Genomic DNA, 23,041 nt, shown 5'->3' with positions numbered 1-23,041 from the left:
CTCATGTCCCTTATTATCTAAATCTGTATTTCAGCATATTTTTCTATAGGTCTTCTGCCATGAGAATGACTGGCTTATGACTAACCTACTTTTAGTGTGTGTTAATGACAATTCCCTTGAGTTAATAAGACTGGATTTCAGGCATAATGGGATACCTGAGATTGCCATTCTAAGTAAGGTTCTTTGGTGCTCACATGCTCATGGGTTGAGGACTATCTTGGCTCAGTTCAGGCATAATACTCTGCAGCACAGTGGATGACTTTATAGCCTAAAAGGACATTACTTACAGAGTTAACCTTTGATCTCAATTCCCTGTTTTTCTCTACTTTGCCCAGGTGCCGTAGATGAGGAAGGACGTATGCCATTCTATGCAGAGGAATGTGCCTCTATGCTGGCTGTCACTTTCAGTGGTGGGGACAAATTGCTTCGAAGTATTGTAAGTAGCTAGCTTTCTGTCTTTACTCTGCTTTGCTTCTCATTTAGCTTTTTCCTTAAACTAGCTGCTTTCATTTTCCTGTCTTTTCCCCTTCTCTATTCTCACCCTCAGCTATTCTCCCTAACAGATAATCATCTCTAGGCTCCACTTTTTCTTGGGGAACAAAGTTTGGAGATTCTTTGATGTTTCTGTTTTGGTACATGAACGATGGAAATTTCAAGTGAATCTCAGAACCCCTCTCGTCCCCTCCTGCCCCTACAAGATTTTCTCCTATAGGGAATACATATATCTTTGCCTCTTCCATTTCTTCCACTTCCATTCCTTCTGAGATCAAACAAAATAAGTGTGATTTCTTATCGATCTGATAACCATTCAAATACTTAAAGATCACTAATATATCTTTCCTTAAGTCCTTTGTCCAAGCAGAACATCCTCAGTTGCTTTGACAGTATTATAACATTAAGATTTCCAGTTCTCACACTCTCTGTCATCTTCTTGGACATGACTCAGTTTTGCAATATCCATATTGAAATTGGGGTTCCACAACTGAAAATAACTGTCCATACATGGATGACTGCTGTCATTCTGCTAACTTGTAAAGGAGTGCTGTGTTACATATTTTTTCATTTGAACGGTTATCTAACCATCCTTCTGCTGGAAGCTTTGACTGAATGAATCTTCTGTATTTTATACCAAGTGTTTTTAAAAATCTTTTGATGCATAGGCCTCATTGGCAGTCTTTTGAATTCTTTGGATCTCTCAAAATACTGTTTCTTAAATGGATAAAATAAAATGTATGAGTACAAAGAAAACTAGTTACATTGAAATAGTTATCAAAATATTTTCCTTGGTTAAGAACTCCTGATTTATACACAGACTAGAGCTAAAGTATAGTTTGAAATCTATAATCCTGTGATCTTATCTTTAGTTGTTAACCCCAGAGACATTTCAATGTGCTTCTCCAAATGGAGCCATAATAAGCAGGGATCAGAGAAAAAAAGAGCAGAGTTTTCCTAAGCTATGGTGTCCAAGTCCCAAATATCTAGAAGATATCAGAGGGCTCCAACCTTATTCCCTAAAACATAGAGCTCTAGTTCAGCCCTAGCAAGCTTAAATTGGACCTCATGACTAAAGCTACAGTTTTAGAACTTTCTGTCTCCCCCTTTTGCCCATTATAAGGACAAGAAGAGGTTGAGGTCCAAGGGTCTCCATTCAGGGCTGGGTTAAAGCCAAACAGTGTTCAGTTTCTCCAGTGCTCTTGTCTCAATGGTCCCCGAGGCCTCTAGGATCTGGACCACTTTGTCTCCATATCCGATTCATTTTCCAAAACTTTATTTTTTGTTATGCTAAAAAATTGTTTCTGACCAACACAATGTTCCAGGGTTCTGTGCCAACCAACCTCTCCAGGGAGGGAAGGGAATTAAATGAAATAAGGCCACCAAGCAGCATTCTGTTGAACAAGCTAGACGCTGTGAATAGAAAGACAACCTTTATACCAAAGGCAAGCCAAATTAGCAGCCTCAAGAGCATTCCTTCTACCCCAAACTCATCCCTGTTCTTCTCTAGCATAAGGAGATAAGCACAGCACCATCCTGTTACTTAAGAACATTCCAAAGTAGGATTTGGCATTTCTGTTTCATGTTACTCCCATTCTAGAGTACAGTACCCACCTTTCACAGACCTGGCTGTGACTGCCCCTAAGACTCAGCATCCCATCGCTAATTGCTCTGCCTTCAAGATCAGAGCATTTCAAACAAAGAGGGACCTTAGAGATTCTCTCATCTATCTCCTCTCATTTTATATATGAAAGCCTAAATGGGTTAAGTGACTTTCTCAAGATCAGACAGGTAACAAGTGGCAATAGAGAGATTTAAACTTTGTCTTCTGACTTCCAATCCTCTTTGCCTGATTTATCCAGAAATGAAAGGAAGGTTCATTCAGTGAGAGCTTCCATCCTGGGAAGATTTCTTACCCTGGGAACTCTGCCAGTTTGAATTCATCCCTGGTGTCCATCTAGTGGTATAAGGCATCAAAGTAGAGCTATCAGTCTAGGTATAGAGGTGGATATCCTTTGTGTTCCTTAACTACTATTTGATCTTTCTCTCTCCTACCTACACTGCCTTCGGGAGCCGTTTAGTTGCTGGAGCAGCCACAGGAGAATTCATGAACTTAATAGTTAAGGGATCCAGACTGTCACTAAAAGACTGTTTCCTTAAGAGGAAGAAATTAATCTCCTTCCTGGCATAGATGTGACTTACCAGTTTTATCAAGGCTGTGACTTGGGGAGTTTTTCCTTCTCTTCTGGGAGTGTACAGTGTTTTAGTACAATTCACAGCTGTTGGTAGCTGCTATAACAGCTGGAAGAGAGGCAGCAAGTACAAAGGACAGGGGGTAGTTGTTGGCAGGGGCCAGCATTATGGTGTCTGACCCAAAGGGAAACCTGAAAGAGGGAAAGATCCTGGCATGAGCATCATGAAGTTTAAGATCCAGTCACCCAGCTGGTCTACTCCCACCTCCCTGCCAGGTAGCCAGGGAAACTGAGGCAGCATCCAGCAAGGCCTGAGAACACAGATTCTTCAGAGTTTAAAAAAAAAAACAAAAAAAACCTGAAGTTTGATTCCAGGATAGGTGACTCTAAACAATTCTTTCTTTCTTTCTTTTTATATTATATTATATTATATCTTTTTATTTACAAGTTATATGCATGGGTAATTTTACAGCATTGATAACTGCCAAATCTTTTGTTCCAATTTTTCCCCTCCTTCCTCCCATCCCCCCCCCAGATGGCAGGTTGACCAATACATTAAACAATTCTTTCAACTCCAAGTTCTTTTCTTGCTTCCATGTTGCCAGCCTTAGTAGAGAAAGATGAGTCAGGAGAAAAGGATAGCAAGGACATCCCTTAGATAACAGAATCATTGAGGCCCTAAGCACCTTATCAGAGGACTTCTATGAGGCCAGAGAAGAAGCCAAGGGGATGGGAAGACCCCAGCCTCAGGCTAAGCTCAACCAGCCAGGAAAGAGGCAACTCTTGCTCCCTCAGAACAAACTCTCCTTGTTTCCACTGATGTCACACTAGTCCCCACAGCTGGGCTGCCGAGATGTTTTTTGTTTTTTGTTTTTGAGGTGCTGTCATTGTTGTCCTTGCTCCAGCTAAGTTCCCATGGACATTTCCTCTATTTTGTTTGTTGGGGGAGCAGGGTGTAAAAAGCATGTATGATGCCTGGCACACATACTAAGTCCTTTTTTACAAATATGCTCTCTTTTGGGGGTTAAAGACATCAGTTTTCACTGAGTTGCTAGAGAAATGTAGATGTTCTTCTAGCTGAGAAACTCCTGATTAGAGAAGTCTGGGCTCTTAAGTCCAGCCCATAGAACTGGTCATATCCCTATTACCTCTTCCCATTGAGGCTTGAGGTTAACTCCAATCCTTGCCTCTTTTCCTTCCTCTGATTCTTTCCTAGGTGACCACTGACTGGGACCTGCAAAAGGGCACAGGCTGCACTGAAGGGCACACGGGGACCTCTGCAGCAGCCCCCTTGGCGGCTGGCATGATTGCCTTGATGCTGCAGGTGAGGCCATGCCTCACCTGGCGTGATGTCCAGCACATCATTGTCTTCACAGCTACCCGGGTAAGACACTGGTGCATAGGCAAAAAATGCCAACCCAGCTTAGAGCTAAATAGCTACAGAGACTGGTTTCTGGTATCTTTTTGTTCTCAGCACCGATGGTTGCCAGGTAGCCACAGGTTCCAAGTTGTGTCTAGGCTTTAGTGCCTTTATCATATAGCAGACTAGAGCAGGAAAAAAACACCACATTTAGAGTCAGGAGACTTGGATCCAAATTCTGATTCTGCCACTTACTTGCTATGTGACTTAGTACAAGTTTAGGACTCCTTTCTCGACTTCAGATTCCTCCTCTGTCATTTAGATAAATAAGGGGATTGGTCTTGACTGCTCATTTCTTGGAGGCATGCGAATTATACTAGTTAGGATGTTGTGTTTTAGACCTAGAGTGGGTATGAGAAATCTAGTCTTCTTCTCTGAGTTAAAAATTCATCCGTGTCTGTCCCTGATTGGCCAGACAAGTAGAACTTTGGCTAGATTCCTTGCCTGTGGTACCCGTATATTCTTGTTCCAAAAAAGTTTGTTCTAAACTCCCTTTCCAGAAAGTCCATTCTTTATGATCTTGTGAGAGGGCCGGGTGATGATGGCTATGTTACAGAGAGAGTTAAATTCCTCAGTTTCCATTCAGAAGTCCAGGTGCTCACTAGGTCTGGATTCTTTTCAGTACGAAGATCGCCGTGCAGACTGGAACACCAATGAGGCTGGCTTCAGCCACAGTCACCAGCATGGCTTCGGTTTGCTCAATGCTTGGAGGCTTGTCAATGCTGCCAAGGTGAGCAAGAGATCTCCTAAGTCCAAAAAAGAGGAAAATAGGGTAGACCCATAGGCGCCTTTTGTATATACCTACAGATATGAACCATAAGAAAAACCCTAAAAGTATATTAGAGAAATATACCCTAAATGCTTTATCATGATGAAAATAAAAAAGAATTACTTGGGTAATGAAAAGTGAAGGAGAGGATAGTCTTATCCATTTATTAGTCCTTATATAAATTTAGATACTCATAAACATTCAACCCAGTATAGTCCATTTTACAGATAGAAAAACTAAGTCCCAAGTCTAATTCTAGATCCCCTAAGCTAGCAGTAGCAGGACTCTTATCAAAAGCTTCCTCAATCTCAGTGTGATCTGTTTCTCATCTTCGATCCAGTATCTAACTTCATCTCTTATTCGTTAACCCGCAGTCATATGGAGTGTTTTAGGATGTCAATGTAAACACCCTTGACAATTTGTGAAGGATATAAGAGGAAGCGTAGCAAAAGGGGAAAAGCAGAGATCCTTCTAAATACCAATTAAGGTATTTGAGAGCTGTATTCTATAGGGCAGTGATGTTAAACAGAGTATCTATTGACCTGTGTTTATTCTATGCTTTCCTTTAATAGATCTGGACATCAGTCCCTTACTTAGCTTCATACATAAGTCCCATATTAAAAGAGAACAAGAGAATCCCAGTGTCCCCCCACTCCCTGGAAGTCTTATGGAATGGTAAGTAACCAGCAGAAAAAGGGTTAATATTAATCTTGAGCTTGAAATTTGGGGCGGGTGGTGTGGAAGTTAAGCCAGTTTCCCCTCCCCCATTGGGACAGCTGAGACCCAGCCAAACCTGTGCAGTTTTCTTTGACCATTTTAGGACATGCTGCTGCTTCTGAGTTGGCTGGCCCTTTGCTGCTTAAACAAGACCTTTCTCTTTAGTTGCTACTAGTGGAAAGGGAGTAGCTGAGCAGACCATTGGAAAGGCTTCTAGGAGGGGTGGGATTATGGCAGGAAAAGATTAGACAGAATTTGGGGATAGTTCCCTTGAAATCCCTAAGGTCCTTTGCCTTGGCTTCCCAGGCCAGGAGTTGTTTGTCCTCTCCTTAATTTGTGGTCTATCCTGTTGGTTAAATTAATGAAAAAGCTTTCTGTTTGATATTGTTTTTTAATTTGATTTAGGAAGACTACTGAGTTTTCTTTTGTTGGGAAATGGTATAAAGGAGGCTAGCAAGGTCTCTCTGAACCAAGTCTCCCCACCTCCAACCCAGCTTCAGAGGATCATGTCATAGATCTGAAGCTATATGGGACCTCAGTGCCCATATAGTCTGAGCCCTTTATTTTATAGATGAGAAAATAGAGGTGTACAGATTAAGGGATTTATTCAAGATTGTACAAGTAGTAAATGACAGAGTACTCAAGATAAGAAGCAAGAGCATTTTCCAAATAGGAGAAAAGAAAGGGAGCACATAATTATTAAGCTGCTTACTATGTGTCAGGCACTATGAGAAATGCTTTACAAATATTATTTCGTTTGATCAAAACAAGTCTGTAACAGAAGCTGTGACCATCCCCATTTTGCAATTGAGGCAATTCAGGCAGACTGTTGTTAAGTGACTTGCCCATCATTATATGACTTGTAGGCATCCAAAGCCCAGCACTTCATCCTCCGTGCCATCCATCTGCCTGAAATGGGACTAGGAAGATACAGCCCTTAAACAATAATAAAGCTGACACTAATTCCTATGGGAAAGGACTGTTGGGTTATTCTTCCAGACCTTAGTTCCAGTACTGATTGCTATACACTGCTGTTTGTATGACCATTGGCAAGTCAGTTAACCTTGCAGCCTCAAGTTCTTTATTGGTAAAAAGGAAATGATAATATTTACCTTACTTTAGAAGGTTGTGAGGGAAATGCTTTTGAAAAATTACTATAGAATTGTTAATGCAACTCAACAGAGACAGAATAAATAGAGGGCCAGTCTCAAAGTCAGGTGGTTCAAGGTTTAAGTATGTGACATCCTTTTGGTAGGACTTTGGACAAGTCACTTGGCTTCTCTGTCCTCTAGACAACTCTCTATAACAGCAAGTTAAAAAATGTGCATCACTGAGGAAAATTTGCATTAGGGGTTCCCTAAGAGAATGAAATCAAATCTGAGCCAAAAAAATTTAGAACTCAGCCAGAGCTTATAAGAAAGGAAAAAGATAAAGATATGATCAGAGTAGCATTGAATTGAGGAAAACAGAAGTGAACTAAAAAGTGAGAATGGGTCATTCTCTATTTTAGAGGCTTTTCATTGCTTTTATGTCTCCCTCAGCTATCTTTGTATTCTGTTTTTTACTACATGGAAGAAAAAGTAAGGGTATGATTGATTTCATTTCTCACAAAAGGAATCCTAACTTGGAATGTTTAGAAAGCAACTTCTTAGGGCAGAGAAGTGAATGTTCCTGGGAATATGACCAATTGGAGCCCCTTGACTTTGGGCTCAGGCATCTTTGAACTTTTCACCCTAAGTCCCCTTGTCTGTAACATGAAAAGGTTGAAATAAATAGATGAGCTTTAACATCTCTTCCAGTTTTCAGGTTTTATGATTCACAGTGAATAAGAGCTCTTCCCCCATGCCATTTATCCAATTATTATTTGGATTAATTAAATTATAAATTTATCCAGATTCTTCTAGATCTAGGCTTGTTTTTGTCATTAAGGAATATCATATCTAAATAGGAAAATGAGAGGAGAAGAGGGGACTCATAGAGCCCTTTTTGGAGAACAAAGAATCTAAATTTTGGGCTCCCTTCCCTGTTGAATGAATGCTTTCCCTTGAATACTACCTGTAGTTCCCTCCAAATAGGAAGCTAGCCAGCCAACAACTTGCAAACCCCTAGAAGGAAGAATAGGATCTGGCATTGTTGTGATCCTGTCTAGAGCTGGAAGGAAGTGTAGAGGAGTTTCATCTTGTTTTTTGTCACCCAGACCAGGAATTCCTTAGGATCTTTGTGATTTTGTTGGCTCCCAGCCTTCTGTCTCCCTCAGGGTTGCTCAGGGGCCAATCTACTTTCCCCTGAGTCGTGATGATTCATTGTCTGGAAGAAGAGGCTACATTTAATCCTGTTAATGGGAATAGAGAGAATTGAATTCTTGAGATAAAAGGGAAGTATAAAGAACCAGAATCTGGGGCTGCCTCTTCTGCTAACTGGAAGTTGTGAGGGAATGGGGAGGGGGGAAATTTTCCACATGCACTTTACTTTTTTTTTAATTACAACCTGCTCCTGATGTCCCTACAATTTGTCTAATGTCATTACCACTTCCCTAAACTGCTCCAAGTTCATCAGAGTCCACCTAATGATTAAGTCAAATGGGGTTTTTTTTTAACTTAAAAGTTCTATAGAACTGTTAACATAACTCAACAGAGATGGCATCACAGAATAAATAGAAGACTAGTCTTAAGTCAGGTAGATCTAAGTTTAAGTACATATGTGTTATGACACCTACATGATAAATAGGCTTCTCAGTATGCTAGTACCCTCTGTAAAACAGGAAGTTACAGATGTAGATCTTTGAAGGAAATTTTCTACACTAGGAGTTCCCTAAGAAGATGAAAACAAATCTGGACCACATAAATTTTAGAACTCAGCCAGAGTTTATAAGAAAGAAGGAGGGTCAAAAATATGGTCATAGTAGGAATGACTTAGGGAAAACAAATGAACCAAGAAATAAGAATGGGTCAATTCTCATTTCTTCATGGAGATGTCTGGAAATTTGGCCATTTAAATCCCCTTGGTTCTGGGTTCAGATGTCTTTAAGCTAAGGTATCTTTTAAACCCTTTTGGACTCTGCAGGATCAGCCTCAACCTTTATGGAGCCAAAGAAAGTAAAATATCCCAAGTCCTTATTTGTGACATGAAAGGGTTGGAATAAATGAGCTTTAATATCTCTTCCGGTTGTCAGGAACAAAAACAAAACAAAACAAGAACTTTTCCCCTTTGAAATCCAACAAATTTATCCAGATCATTATAGATCTAGGTAGCTACTTGTTTTTTGTCATTAACCTTTAAGTAGTTGTCTGTCTTAACCTTCCTGCTACAATTGACTTACCATCCTTCTTTGAAACCTCCTCTTCTCTGGCTCCTGTGACACCTGACTATTCAGGGGGCTATTTATTTCACTATCAGATTTCTTTGTCTCTTCTGCTTGCTACTCTTTCTTCTCCCCAACTCTGGATATTTCTTTCAAGGTCTTGTGCCATTTTCCAATAACATATGGTGTCACTGAGTCAATCAGTGAATTGATAAATTCACATTGGGATATATATTCATAAGCATATTAACATACAGCTGCTTTCTGGGTTCTTTGCTGCTCCACAGCAGGCCAGGTAACTTTACTTAGACCCTAAATCCTATTAACTTCTGGTTCCCAACCCTATCTCAATGGAATTTTCCCTTTTTGTTTCTACTCTCTATCATCTTGTCCAGCTTCACTTGGATGACCCAGCTGCACCTGAACTAGTTCTCATCTCCCCATCTCTCCTGTCTGGCTTTTCCTATTTCTCTCCAAGACATTGCCATTCTTCCCATCCTTTCCATTGTTTTATCTGATGTAGTAACTTTATCTGATCTCCCTGAAACAATTCTTTTTTTCTCTCTCTTTTTTTCTTTTCTTTTTTTTGGCAAGGCAATTGAGGTTAAGTGACTTGCTTAGGGTCACACAGCTAATAAATGTTAATTGTCTGAAGCTAGGTTTGAACTTCGGGTCCTCCTGACTTCAGGGTTATTCTCTATTCACTATGTTTTCTAGCTGCTCCTAACTATTCTTTCTTTAATTCATTTATTCATTATATCACTGCTGTAGTAATCGTGCTCAAACATGATAACTTTTTGCATCATGGTTCTCCTTTGCTCATCATATCTAAACTCATATAGTAGCTGTTGTTTCTGTCTTCCATTCATATTACTTCCTCAGAATCCCCACTACAGCTTCTCTGTTGTAGTAGTCTTAGCATAGTTAACCTATTATACCTATCTCATAGAATTCATTTGTCCATTCATATTTAATTTTCCTTTCCTTTAATTCCTTCTACTAACCTCTTCCAAATCCTAAAATTTTTGTGCTTAATTGTGAGTGCTACATTGTAAGGTAAACTTTGAGCAGAACAGTAAATGGCTTTAAGATCCTATCATATGAAAATTGGGTGAAGGAACTGGAAATATTTAGCCTATAGGAGAAATGATAGGTTTTAAAAAAAATAATAATAGCTTTTTTGTTTTTCTAAATACATACAAAGATAGTTTTCAACATTGACCCTTGCAAAAAACCTTGTATTCCAAATTTTTCTTCTGTACCCCCTCTCCAAGACAGCAAGTAATCCAGTATAGGTTAGATGTGTGCAGTTTTTCTAAACATATTTCCACATTGTCACGCTATGCAAGAAAAAATGATAGGCATTTTTAAACCTCAAAAGAACTCATTTGGAAGAGAAATTGGACAGCTTCTGCTTGGCCTCAGGGAGCAGAACTCCGAACAAAGGCAGAAAGTTACATAATATCAGACTTAGACTTAATGAAAGGAAAAACTTCCTACTAATTGACGCTATCCATAAGTAGAATAAGCTACCTTGGGAGTCTGGGGAGACCCTGTATTGGAAATCTTCAAAGAGAAGACTAGATGGCCATTTCTTGGGGATGTTTTAAAGAGGATTCAGCCAATTATTCAGACTGAATGGAGTCTGAAGTCCCTTTCAATTCTTAGATTCTTTGACTCCAGTTTAATTTTGGGGGGTGGGGAGGAGCAGGCCAAGATGGCGTGAAAGGGTAGCAACTTGGTTGAGCTCACCCCAAACCTAAACACCATTAAATAATGCCACAAAACAATTCCTGAAGTGTCAGAACTCACAAAAGGATGGAGGGAAATAATTTTCCAGCTGAAGTCAACTTAGTCAACAAAAAAGATCTGTCATACCTAGGTGAGAGTGGGAACACAGTCCAGATCAGGTTCTACCAGCACAGGCTTAGTCACAGCAAAGATCCAGTTCCAGCAAATGATTCAGTTGCTGCATCTGGGGCTTTTAGCCCACAGATTGGAGAGGGGAGTCAAACAGCTGGTCAGAAGGAAGTTACAGGAGCTCTTTGTTAGCACTGACACTGAGGCAGGACTGTGTCGTTTTTGTTCTCACTCAGTTCCCTGTTACAGTCCTAGGTGGCAGTTTCAGGAGGAGCACTAGCACACTAGAGCTTGTAGCTACAGGAAAGCAGGAACCATTGTAACAGTTCCAAGGCAGAAAAGAGTACTTATAATCTCCAATAGGCCAAGAAAATAGTAAGTACATATCTCCTTAGATCATTCCACCTTGAAAAAACTAAAAACTTACAGGTCCCTAAAAGTATCTCTGGAAATAGTTATACAAAATCCTTGAAGCTTGGGACAGTGGCCTTCTCCATTTTGAAAGCAGAGACCTACTTTAACAAAGAGTTAAAAGTCAAGTAATAGGCTAGGGAAATGAGCAGGTAACAGAAAAACAATTCTGATCATAGAAAGTTACTATGGTGACAGGAAAGATTAAAACACAGACTCTAAAGAAGATAGCAAAGTCAAAGCTCCTACATCCAAAAGCTTCCAAGAAAAATACGAATTGGTCTCAAGCCATGAAAGAGCTCAAAAAGGATTTTAAAAATCAAGTAAGAGAGGTAGAGGAAAAATTGGAAAGAGAAATGGGGTGATGCAAGAAAATCATAAACAGGCTTGGTAAAGGAGACCTTAAAAAATACTAAAGAAAATGACATCTTAAAAAAAAAAAATAAACTAGACCAAACAGTAAAGAAGATACAAAAAGCCAGTAGAGAGAAGAATGCCTTAAAAAGCAGAATGGACCAAATGGAGAAAGAGGCACAAAAATTCATGGGGGGAAAAAACTACTTTAAAAGTACAATTGGCCAAAAGGAATAGGAAATACAAATGCTCATTGAAGAAAATAATCTCTTAAAAATTAGAATTGAGCAAATGGAGATTAATGGCTGTATGAAAAATCAAGAAACAATAAAACAAAATCAAAGAATAAAAAATAGAAGACAATGTGAAATATCTCATTGGAAAAACAATTAACCTAGAAAAATAGATCCAGGAGAGAATCTAAAAATTATTAGACTACCTGAAAGCCATGATCAAAAGAAAGACCCTGGACAATATCTTTCAGGAAATTGTCAAGGAAAATTGATTTTGTATTCTAGAACCAGAGAGTAGAATGGAACTTGAAAGAATCCATCCTCTGAAAGAGATCCTAAAATGAAAACTCCAAGGAATGTTATAATCAAATTCAAGAGCTCCCAAGTCAAAGAGAAAAAACTACAAGCACCCAAAAAGAAACAATTTAAATATCATGGAGTCACAGTCAAGATGATACAGGATTTATCAGGTTCTACATTAAAGGATCAGAGGGCTTGGAATATGATATTCTGGAGAGCAAAGAAAAAATACCAGAAGTTAATTCAGGAGAAATGGGTTTGAACCTCAGCTCTGACAGTGACTACAAGTTCTTGAGACCTCTCTAAGTATCAGTTTTTTCTTCTATAAAATGGGCTTAATCATGGGCTTGAATTACCTACATTACGGGCAGGTTTTTATTCTGGAAACCCCAAAATACTCTAAATTTTTTTTTTAATTCTCTGTCCATTATATATTTATTTTCTATACATATCATTTTGCTTCAGTTTAGCATTTATAGCATATGTTTTTTTTCTAACCAGACTATTCATTTTAGCAAGGCAGGAGCTTTCATTTGTTAATATGATTTGTCTTTCATTTACTAGTACGATTTGGACACAGTAGGTGCTTAATAAATGTGCATTAAATGCAAGAGTGTTGAGTGAAGTTCTCCTTAAGAAGGGAAATAGTTTGGGAGTGTTGTGGCATTTTATTGGGTGGAAGTTGGGATTTGTATATTGTGTTTATGGATTTCATTGATTGGCTTCTTGCAGTCAGCAAGAGTGACCTGGAGATGTCAGGGCTGAGGACCCTGGAGCATGTAGCAGTGACTGTCTCCATCACCCACCCCTGTCGAGGTAGCTTAGAGCTGAAGCTCTTTTGTCCCAGTGGCATGATGTCCCTAATTGGTGCCCCACGAACCCTGGACAAGTATGTATATCCCCAGATCTAGCGCAGGCCCCTTGCCTCATCTCCCCTTTGCTCTCTGCTTTCTTTTTACAGCACAGGAAATAATGTTTCTGGTTGGGGGTGGGGAGGGGGAAGAGAACCTCCAAGAAGAAGTTAGGATATTGCTTGATCTGCGAACTTGGCAGTGTCTTCAGGAAACAGACACATCAGCTTATAAAGCTGCTTATTTCCTGGGAAGGAAAGCCCAAGCTAACCCTGGGTGTACCACACTTGGGAATACTCTTAGGCCACTCTCTTAGAACTCCTCAAAGTTGCCCTCTCCCACAGCTGGCAATTCTGTGTTCTGTGCCATATGCAACAGGAGCATAATGCTTCTGGGATGGAAGAGTCTGTGAGCTGTGTCCTACCCTCCCTGCTCTCTCTTCTGCTTTTCTGTAGAGATCCCAGTGGCTTCAACGATTGGACCTTCTCCACGGTTCGGTGTTGGGGGGAGCGTGCCCAGGGCACCTATAAACTTGTCATCAGGGATGTAGGTAAGCCTCCTTTTTTCCCCGGAGCCATGCCTGGCACTATGGGAGAAGTCTTCCAGTATCTTAAAATTCCCTGATGGAGTGGTCCTATTTCCACTTCAAGAAAACAGAATGGCCAAGGGGCAGAGGTAGGAAACATGAGGGGTGTCTTTCAGTGGATGTTGAACTGGCTCAGTTTCAATCCATTCTGTACCTCCTAATATCTCAGGAGAAGTGAGCTATTTCTGTTGAGAACATGTCTGTTTCTGGCTGAGAGCATTTTTCAGGAATTTTTCCTATTTATTCATCTTTCTGCTATCCTTAGTAGGCTGGCAGAGGATGGATTTGTTATTCCCATTATATTGGAAAATGATAGGGCAAAGTTACAAAGTAACTAACTCAGAGTCACCTGGTAACTTGTACAGCCCAGTGTTCTGATGCTTCAGAACTGCCCCGGGGCTCTAGAAGTCTGCCAGGGTCGCTCCATGTCCTTTGACAGGACCAGACCAGATGTGACTCGGGCTCCTCTGACCTCTCCTCCTTCCCTAGGGGATGAGCCCCTCCAAGCTGGGGCCCTTCAGCAGTGGCAGCTGATGCTCTACGGCTCAGTGTGGAGTCCGGCCGACATCAGAGAGAGGCAAAGGTAGGGCTAGCTTTGGTCTCCATGTGCCCAGCACCTCACACAGTGTCGGGTACTTCATGAACACTTGGTGACTGCTTATTTGTGGCCCGCTGAGGGCCTGAGGGCTCAGTTAGGCTGCCCAGGGTCCAGCCTTCAGAAATGTGGGAGCTCAGTAACTGGGAGCAGGCACGGAGGTTAGAGCCGTGGGCCCACTTGAGGCTTGTCCTTCCCTCCCGCTTCCCCCAGCCATAGGACAAGTGGGGCTGTGGGTGGGGGAGGTCTTGGCCTATCATTTTCAGCTGAACATTCTTGGCTCCTCTCCCCCATAGGCAGCTGGAGGATGCCATGAGTGGGAAGTATCTGCACGACGGTTTCTCTCTGCCCTGCCCCCCTGGACTAGACATCCCCGAGGACGAGGGCTACACCATGAGCCCCAACACTCTCAAGGTACCCAGGCTCAGCCAGGTCTCCGAGTGTCCACAGGAACGGTTTAGGGTGGGCTGGTGCCCAGATTCAGGGAGGTTTAGGGGGTGGAGAAACTGAAGCTTGGGGTCCTGGAAGCATTTCTGGTTAGGGTCCCTGCCCCAACAAGCTCCTCCAGCCTGGAGTCCAGAAGGGACACCAGCCCCTGACCACGGGTTGTTTGGGTTCCCCAGACCCTGTTGCTGCTGGGCTGCTTTGCCGTGTTCTGGACCTTCTACTACCTGCTAGAGGTGTATCTGAGCCAGAGGGATGTGACCTTTGACCTAGCCTGCACAGGAGGCCATTGCTGGTGGCTCCAGAGAGGCCGGAAGGCCTTGGAAGAGGGGACAGAGCTGGAATCGGTGCCTCTGTACCACGGCAAGGACACGGGTGAGGCTGATACCGAGACGGAAGACTACCCTCCCTCTTCTGGCCTTCAGGCCCCTGATCTGTTGGATCAGAGCAACTGGGACCTGGTCCAGGGCAGGGACAGATTCCCAGAACTCGCCCATCAGAACCTCCAACCCGACCTGCTTCACAGGGAGCAGGAACAACAGGTGTGCTGACCCAACGGCACAGCAGACTCAGGACAGAATTTGCACAGTCCCCGAACCCCGATTTTTGCTGGGGAGGGGCGGGAAACAGAAGCCCAGAGGAGCTGCCTTCACCCTTTCTGGAGGTTTCCAGGCTGAGCTAGGAGACCTACAGCCAAATCACACCTCCTCTGCTTCTAAGGTCCTGGAGGGCTACAAGACCCTGTCTGTCCTCTTCCCTCACTCCACCCAGCTCAGGTAGGGCACAGGTCCCTTACTCTGAGGCCCAGGGGGCCTCCAAGATGCACAGCCCAGAAAAGGGGTGCCCCAAGGTCAGGTGGGAATGGAGGACACACAACATCACAGCTTGGAAGATCAGTTTGTAGCCAGAAAATAAGCAGGCCCTCTGTGCTGGGGGTGTGGAAAGGGAGAGTCCTGACTGTGACAGCTTGGGCACGAAAGGGACCTGCCACCACTGAAGCAGAATTTCAAAAGAAACGAGTGAAAGACACCTGAGAACTTGTTTTGGGGAGAGAGGTGGGGTGGAGAAGGTGCAGAAATGCATGCTGGGGGTATCAAGGACTTTCCTTTAGGTGATGTCCCTCCCCCATACATTTTTTTTAAAGAGCCAGAAGCAGGGGAAGACTCAAATACCCCTCCCCACAATTGCTATTCAAACTGCCACTCCTCCATCTTTCCTCCTGAAATTTGTACTTTAGGCCTCCCCAGGGGAGGCTTAACCTTGGTCCAGGTCATTATGGCCCAGGGAACTGGCCCTGCCTTGAATGAGCTGCCTTTACCCTCCTCCCCCAGGATCCCAAAGAGCAACCACTTGCCACTTGGTCTGCGCAGTCCTCCTTGAGAAGTAGTCCTGGGCCCCAGATGGGGCCTGAAAGGGAGGTTTCACAGGCCATGCTGGGGAGGCAAGTAGGCAAGTGCGCAGGGACGTTGTGGGAAAACAGCCCAGGGTATGGAGAGAGGCCTTGTCCCCTGGGAAGTGCCCAGGGAAGCAGAGGCTGGGCCCCTAGGAGATAATGGCATACCTCTCAGGTTTTCTGTTCCTCCCCAACCTGGGCTGGCTCCCCCATTCAGAGCTGGTTTGTTGGTTTGAAGTATTTTTTTAAGGGCTTAAATTTATTTTTCTCTTTTCACAGCAAAATTTTGTTGATTTTTTTTTTTTTTTCTGCACAGCTTTTCCAAAATAAAAACCTACCTAGCCAACCTTAGACTCTGAGCTGGTCAATATACTCCCTAATTCATTTAAATCGCAGCTCCAGCGTCTGCACCCCGATTCTCCTTTCATTTTTTTAACCAAAAGCAAGCACGGGGCAACTCCTCATTCTCCACCCAGTCCAGGACTGTTTGAACTCTCAGCTGGCAGGGCACATAGTAGGCCTAGTCCCTTCCCTCCCATCCCCAGCACTACCTAAGGGCTTGCCACAAATCAAGATTGCTAGGCTAGCCGGGTGTGAGAAAAGATTGACATAGTATTTTTTCCTCTAAATTTTAACTCCTAAAATACCAATGTACAAAATGGAAGGTGGGGTGGGGTGCGGGGAGAGCATGGACTGGAAATTCCTTCTCTGGGCTGTTGTCTTTTTCAAAGAGGACATGGCTAGTCCTCAACCTAGCCTCCCTCTCAGGAGAAGGGGTAGAAGATGGTTGTGGAGATTGGGAAGAGGATTTTGGTTGGGCCAGGGAAGGGTGCTTTAGGATAGAGAGAGCCGCCCTGAGGAGGCAGGGGGCCTCCAAGCTTGGCCAAGGCTGGGACTGCACAGGGGGTGGGGCGAGGCCGGCGAGCTAGGCTTGCTGCAGCTGAGGAGTCGAGGAAGGGGCCGGCGTCCTAGCCCTCTAACTGATGATCTGCCGGGGCCGCCCATAGCCTGTCATGCCAGCCTGGGAGGCTCCCCTGTTACTGCCCATCTGTAGGCCGATGACGTGCTTGCCTTCCTGGAGCTGGCTATCTGTGAATTCCCTCTTGTGCTCCTGGGCTTTCCTGGGGATAGAAGAGCAAGATTAAAGGACCTGGATATATATGGTCTTTCCATACTTCCCACACTTTGTCTTCTATCCATCAATCTCCTCCTGTTCTCTTTCCCATTTCCTTGCCTTCTCTTTTTGCTTTTTTTCTCTACCCTTAGACAATGAGCTGCCCTATAGTCAATAAAGGTGGATGACTTCAACTAATCAATATATCCCACTCCCCTTCACCATAGTCTGTAGTACTGAGCTACCTGAGGAAATCCCAGAAATTACATACTTCATGAACCAGTTGGGATCTCCACGGTAGTGGCCATCATTCTTGGTCACTGCCAGGCTTCCCAGTGCCATCAGAGTTCTCTGAACAGCTGCCAAGTCTTTACCTGAGGGAGGGAATAGGAAAGAGGTCATTTATCAGTCCCTAATGCAGATGACCAAAGTGGGGACAAGGATAAGCTCCTAAGGAAATCTTTCCTTGATTCTGCCCAACTTTTTTGTCCCTGCTTGGTATTTCATTAATTGAAAGACCTTCATTTTCCTTTCTTCCGACTTGCAGCCTTCCCATCTACTTAGCCATTTTCCATTCCTCTCTCCATCCCGTGGTGCCAGCTTTCTATCTCTGCCTACACAATCAGTCTCTCTTCTCCATACCTTCAAAGAGGTCAACAGTCTGGAACATGTCAGTCTTGGTGACCCCATAATCCTCAGCTGCCTTCAGGAACTGAGCCACCTGTTCCATCTGCTTGAAGACCATGGTGGGTGGATTCTCAGGGACCTTCACTGGCTTGGAACCCTCAGGGTGCAGGCTGTTCACCAGCTTGCTCAGGATCTGCCCAGCACAGGACATAGTTCAGCGCTGATAGCTGGGCCCAGGCTCCACACTCCCAGACCCAGTGCCCAGAAAGCTGCTTGGCTCCCAGGCTTAGGGCAATACTCACCACACCGTTCTTCAGCCAGACTTGGAAGCCCAGTCGCCCTCGGTCAGGACGGCCCACCTCAGACCCACACTGCACAATAATCCATTCCACCAACCGCTCCTCTAGCTCGTCATCATACTTCTTCTCGATCTTGGACTGCACTTCCCGGCTCATGCCGTAGGAGGGGCCTTTGTTTGCCATGCTGGGTGAGAGCTGGGGACAAGAACAGAGATGAAAGATAAGTGGGTATCTACTCCACTCCCGGCTTTAGTGAGCGACTCACCCAGTCCCCCGGCAGTAGCATTTTAAGACCTTTTGTATTTTTCCAACCCTTCCAACTAGTGCATAGAGTCAGGATGAGCAATCTTCTTGGTTTCCCCAAAAACTGACAGAAGAATCTTAGATGGCAAGGAACTCTGGAAGTTATAGCTTCTGAGCTACAAAGGACCTTAGAAATTCCCATTGTAACTACTTTTTAGACTGGAAACAGACCCAAAGAGGAAGAAATGGATTTGCCCTATGCAAATCACAGGGAATCAATAATAAAGATAGGATTCAAATCCAGATCCTCAAATGTGGCACTCATCCCTCCAAGATACATTGTTTCCTCATTCCCTTCCCCTTCCAGGGCTGGGTTTTTGAAATATTGCTAAGAGATCTAGAATTGAAAAAGAATCTGCATTTCCCACACTCTAGTCCCAGAGACCTCAGGCTATAAAAAGGATTTATTTGTTTGTTTGTTATTTTTTTTTTTAAGGTAGGTAGGGAAGTAGCAGGCAGGAAAGCAATCCTAGCTATGACCTCTACTGACCTTATGGGCTTCTAGGTATATTTACTCTATTTATTGGATAATCAAGCACTGCCCCAATCTCCACAAGGCATCAACTTGATCCTCTAACCTATGACCATCGTTTTGATATCTCTCCCTGTCTGGAACAGACTCCATCAAACCTTACCACTGGTCCTAGGGCACCCTAACCCTGAAACCAAGGACGTCTGGGGCAAGATTCCTTGGGTTATCATTAACCCAAGCAGGGGAGGTAACATTTGGAGATATAATCAAGATATAATCACTGAGAAAGTGTTCCTAGGAAGTAAGGAAACCTTGAAGTCAATGGTCACAGGAAACAAATGATTATATTGCCCAGAGCCAAGTTAAACTATTTGGTTCTTGCTATCTTTTATCTCATCTGACCAATTTCTACTAAAGTATTCTAGCCTCTAGAGCCAAGCTGACCCATCTGGTACTCCTACCTTTTATCTCATCTGACCAACTCCATCCTCTGGACTAAGATGTTCCATCCTGTGATTCTCTCAAAATTCACCAGACCTTCCCCCAGACCCCCTTCCTAACCCTTCCCTCTAGACTAGTTAGCAGGGGCTCAATCCCTGTCCCACCCGGGTTAGAAGCTAATTCTTGGGGAGAGTGACCAGCTTGAACTGGAAGTTGACCCTGGACTCCCTTCTCAGTGTCCCACCTCACTCCTCTGGGCACTCAGTTATATAGCCACAGCAGTTTAGAAATCCGATCCCTTCTAGGGGCTACAAGAGAACTGTGAATAATCTGCCCACATCATGGGAACCCCTGTCCCCATCCTCCCATTTCCTCCAGCTTCTGGAGCTGAGGATTGCACCAGAAATGGGAAATAGCTTTGGACCCAGGGTGAAAGAGATCCCATTACTGGCAGGCAGAAACGTTGATATGGTTGGGTGGGAAGGACAAGGCAAGGAACTGAACCTGAATAGTCTAAAAGGCACAGGGACAATAAAAAAACTTTTTGCTGAATGAATGAGGCTATGATGACCCATAGCTATCATAGGTGTGACCATGTGCTCAAGTGTCTTCCTATCTGAAAGGGATGTTGGTACTAGAAGGAGTGTTAGATTGGGAGTTTGGATTTGAATTCTATTTCTGTAATTTACTAGGTATGTTTCCTTATTTAATTTATGTCACTTTTCTAAGCCTCAATTTTATGTAAAATGAAAGGACTACCTTAGATGATCTCTTAAGATTCCTTCCAGTTATAAAAATGCCATCTTTGAAATCAAACCTAACTCATCATGCTGCTGAATGATGAATGAAGGTGGGTGGGATAAAGGGAAGAAGCAATAATTGTATGAAGCATATAGGCAAAGTCGTTCTGCCCGATATTCCCAGAACCCTGTCTTGTCACCAACTCAGCTTAGGTGTCCACATTGGACAGGGGAAAGGATCAACAAAATGTTGTAAGTGTAGAGCCCCTGAATAGAAGGAAATTCCCTTTCTCTCAGTCCGGCCACAAACTGGTTTCCAGCTGCCTGGTCAATACCACCAAATGAGACAAAAGAGTAAAATGAGGGAGACCTTAGACTGAATCAGAAGATTTTGATTTTAATTATAAGATCGTAGGAACTTCATTTTATTAATGAAACAGATACGCAGAGTGGCTTGCTTCAAATCACACAAGTCATAAGTTGGTGTTGATGTTCAGTTGTTTCAGTGGTGTGCGGCCCCATTTGGGGATCTCTTGGCAAAGATACTGCACTGATTTGCTATTTCCTTCTCCAGCTCATTTTACAGATGAGGAAACTGGGGCAAAAAGGGTTAAGTGACTTGCCCAAATCCCTAGGAAATATCTGAGGCTGGATTTGAATTTAGATCCTCCTGACTCCAGGGTCGGTCAGCACTCTAACCACTGCACCCCCTAGTTGCCCATGATCCCCAAATCTTGAATTATGCTCTGGCCTTTTCCATGCACTTTTCTCTGAGCCTCTGCTTCTCCTTCCGTACAGCAGAGAAGTGGCCCAGTTGATCTAGCTCTAAAGGCACAAATAGCTCTAAAATGCAATGATTCTGTGAAAACTCGGACAATATTCACCTTTACCAATACAAAGATATTTCATCAGCACTTAGAACCCCCATCAACCAGAAATTAAGAGGTAAGATAGAGCTAGAGTCAAAAGCTAGATATCAGTGCTACAGAATTTAAGCCTGCCTTCCAGATCTAAATCCTTTTTTCCCCATTAATTTTGAAACTGATACTTAGTTGAAAATCTATCACCAAGCTGAGGGTATTCATTCAGTTGGAATATGGGGAGTTCATAGAACCTTGGTCCTTCCCAACTTTTTCTCCTTCCCACCTATGATGACTTTTTGCATTCCCAAACTAAAGCATATGCTTTCCCCTATATTGTGCAGCCTTCTCTTTCCCCACAAAGCCCCTACTACCATTCAGTACATATTGATTGTCATACTGTATGCAAAGGTGTACCAGTCACTAAGGAAGAAGATACAAAAGAAGAGATAGCCCTTATAGAAGATTGGTGTCTAATAAGCAAGACCTAAGAGAAAGCCTGTGCACTGTGATGGACAACTCTGACAAATGCACACCTGTAGAGCTATAAACCAACAAAGTGACTGAGGGGACAAGGGACAAAGAGAAAGCAAGGGTTAGAGGAAGGGTTTCAACCATCTCCCCTTCCTCAGTTTCTTCCTTCTCCCCAGGGATTACAGATGTAGATGCCCAAGAAATCTCCTAAAGTCTGTTCTTCCCGAGCTGCGTTTGTATATCTGACTATTCTAGGTCTACTACTAATCTTAAACCTGAACTTTTGAATAAGACTAAGTAAAACCTGGGGGGAATCAGTAGCCAAGGAGCAGGAGACTTTAAGTTTCTGTTTGCTTCCCCCATTCTTAACCAAAGGAATTATTTTTTCCTTTATTGATATGTTGTTGTTTTCCTTTGATATTCCTTTATATTGTTCCTTTATGTTAATGTAAGGAATTGAGAAGGGACCAGATTGACCCAAATGGAGGTTGGAGGGGGAGAGGATTTCTCCTTGAAACCTCGGGAGCTCCTGGATCACTCTAGTACCGTCTGGGCACTAAATAGTCTTCAGTCCAGCGCCATGAGCCCTTCCAGAAGAGAGCGGCTCATCTGAGCACACCTGAGTAGAGGGTCCAGGGAAATAAGCAAGCACATCTGGGTCCAAGGGACCAAAGGGGCTGCTGGACCACCCGGGGCGGAATTTTCCGGCTCCGCGCGGCCGACGCCTTTTCCATAGTTACCAGCAGAGGGAGAAGCTTTGGGAAGCTGCTCTAGGCCCCACCCTACCCAGACCAGACCACCCCCTTCCAGGAGAGTCCCACCCCCAGCCATCTACATACACCCCACCCCACCCCTGCCTCAGGGGCGGTAGCCGCCCGAAGTGGTGCTTCAGCCACTGCCCTGGGTCTGACTGTGGTCCCCAGGTGGGGGTCTGCTTAGCAAAGATACAGAGCAGTTTGCCATTTCCTTCTCCGGTCCATTTTACAGATGGAGAAACTGAGGCACAATCAAGTGGCTTGCCAGTAAATGTCTGAGCTCACAAAGACAGTCTTTCTGACTCCAGAGCCCGCACTCTTAACCGCTGTACCACCCAGAGCCCGGCTCCCTGCTCGGGGAGGGAGCTGTCCAAGCGCGGTCCTGGGGAGCCCGGCCCGCCCCGCTCGGAACCCGCACCTGGCCACCGGCCCGCCCCCAGGGAATTCGGCCGCCCCTTCAGCCCCGCTTATTCCATTCCCGGGGCTCCCCACGCGGGGACTCCCACAGGCAGCCCCCAGGAAAGCGCCCATTCATTCACCCTCTCGCTCTCTCCCCGGCCGGCGGCCGGCACCCTCCGCCCCCACCACTCCGTAACTCAGCTTGCCAAGTTCTCCCCAGCTCGAGAGCCCGGGTTCCAGGGGACCGGCGCAGAGCCCCGTCAGCCTCGGGAGGGGCGCGCGCCTACGGGCCGTGGGGGTCCCTCCCGGCTCTCCCCCTCCATCATTGCCATCAGGAGGGAAGGAGGCAGGAAACATCCCTGTCCAGACTAAGTGAGGGGTGTGGTCCTTCCCCAGCGCGGAGGGAGGGAGGGAATCACCTCGGGGACCCGCACAACCGCTAAGTCCGCAGCATCCACCCTCCGGACGCCCCCGCCCAGCTCCCTCCATCCCAAGGACGGGAGCCTTACCGGGACTTCTCAGAGCTCCGGAGGAGATGCTTTCGGGCCCGGGACACCGACGGACAGGACAGGGCGCTGGCCGGGCTGGGGGCTTTAAAAGGTTGGTGGTGGCCCAATGATGTCAATCCCCTCCCCGCCG

At 44.3% G+C, this 23,041-nt stretch overlaps 2 protein-coding genes across 3 annotated transcripts in view; one reads left to right on the top strand and one right to left on the bottom strand.

Moving 5' to 3' along the window:
- Positions 1-16,788, top strand: part of PCSK7 (proprotein convertase subtilisin/kexin type 7) — a 29,667-nt gene extending 12,879 nt beyond the window's left edge. Inside the window, exons 9-17 of one of the 2 annotated variants that reach the window (XM_003764195.4) lie at positions 336-436; positions 3,901-4,068; positions 4,727-4,834; positions 5,446-5,548; positions 12,782-12,938; positions 13,356-13,450; positions 13,976-14,069; positions 14,378-14,495; positions 14,705-16,788. In XM_003764195.4, coding sequence (XP_003764243.1) covers positions 336-436; positions 3,901-4,068; positions 4,727-4,834; positions 5,446-5,548; positions 12,782-12,938; positions 13,356-13,450; positions 13,976-14,069; positions 14,378-14,495; positions 14,705-15,076 — 1,316 coding nt within the window. In that variant the 3' untranslated portion in view covers positions 15,077-16,788. The remainder of the gene's footprint in view (positions 1-335; positions 437-3,900; positions 4,069-4,726; positions 4,835-5,445; positions 5,549-12,781; positions 12,939-13,355; positions 13,451-13,975; positions 14,070-14,377; positions 14,496-14,704) is intronic. The other variant, XM_023499429.2, reaches the window with a different exon arrangement.
- Positions 15,673-23,041, bottom strand: TAGLN (transgelin). The gene is made up of 5 exons (XM_003764189.4): positions 22,912-23,041; positions 17,962-18,153; positions 17,675-17,852; positions 17,304-17,406; positions 15,673-17,039 (listed from the first exon to the last, which is right to left on the bottom strand). Exons 2-5 carry the CDS (start codon positions 18,139-18,141, stop codon positions 16,895-16,897), a joined length of 606 nt encoding a protein of 201 aa, XP_003764237.1. The 5' UTR covers positions 18,142-18,153; positions 22,912-23,041; the 3' UTR covers positions 15,673-16,894.

The sequence above is a fragment of the Sarcophilus harrisii genome, chromosome 3 (genome assembly GCF_902635505.1).
Source record: "Sarcophilus harrisii chromosome 3, mSarHar1.11, whole genome shotgun sequence".
Lineage (NCBI taxonomy): Eukaryota > Metazoa > Chordata > Mammalia > Dasyuromorphia > Dasyuridae > Sarcophilus > Sarcophilus harrisii.
Note: the sequence above shows the minus strand (reverse complement) of the source record. Positions and strands in the feature narration are given on the sequence as shown.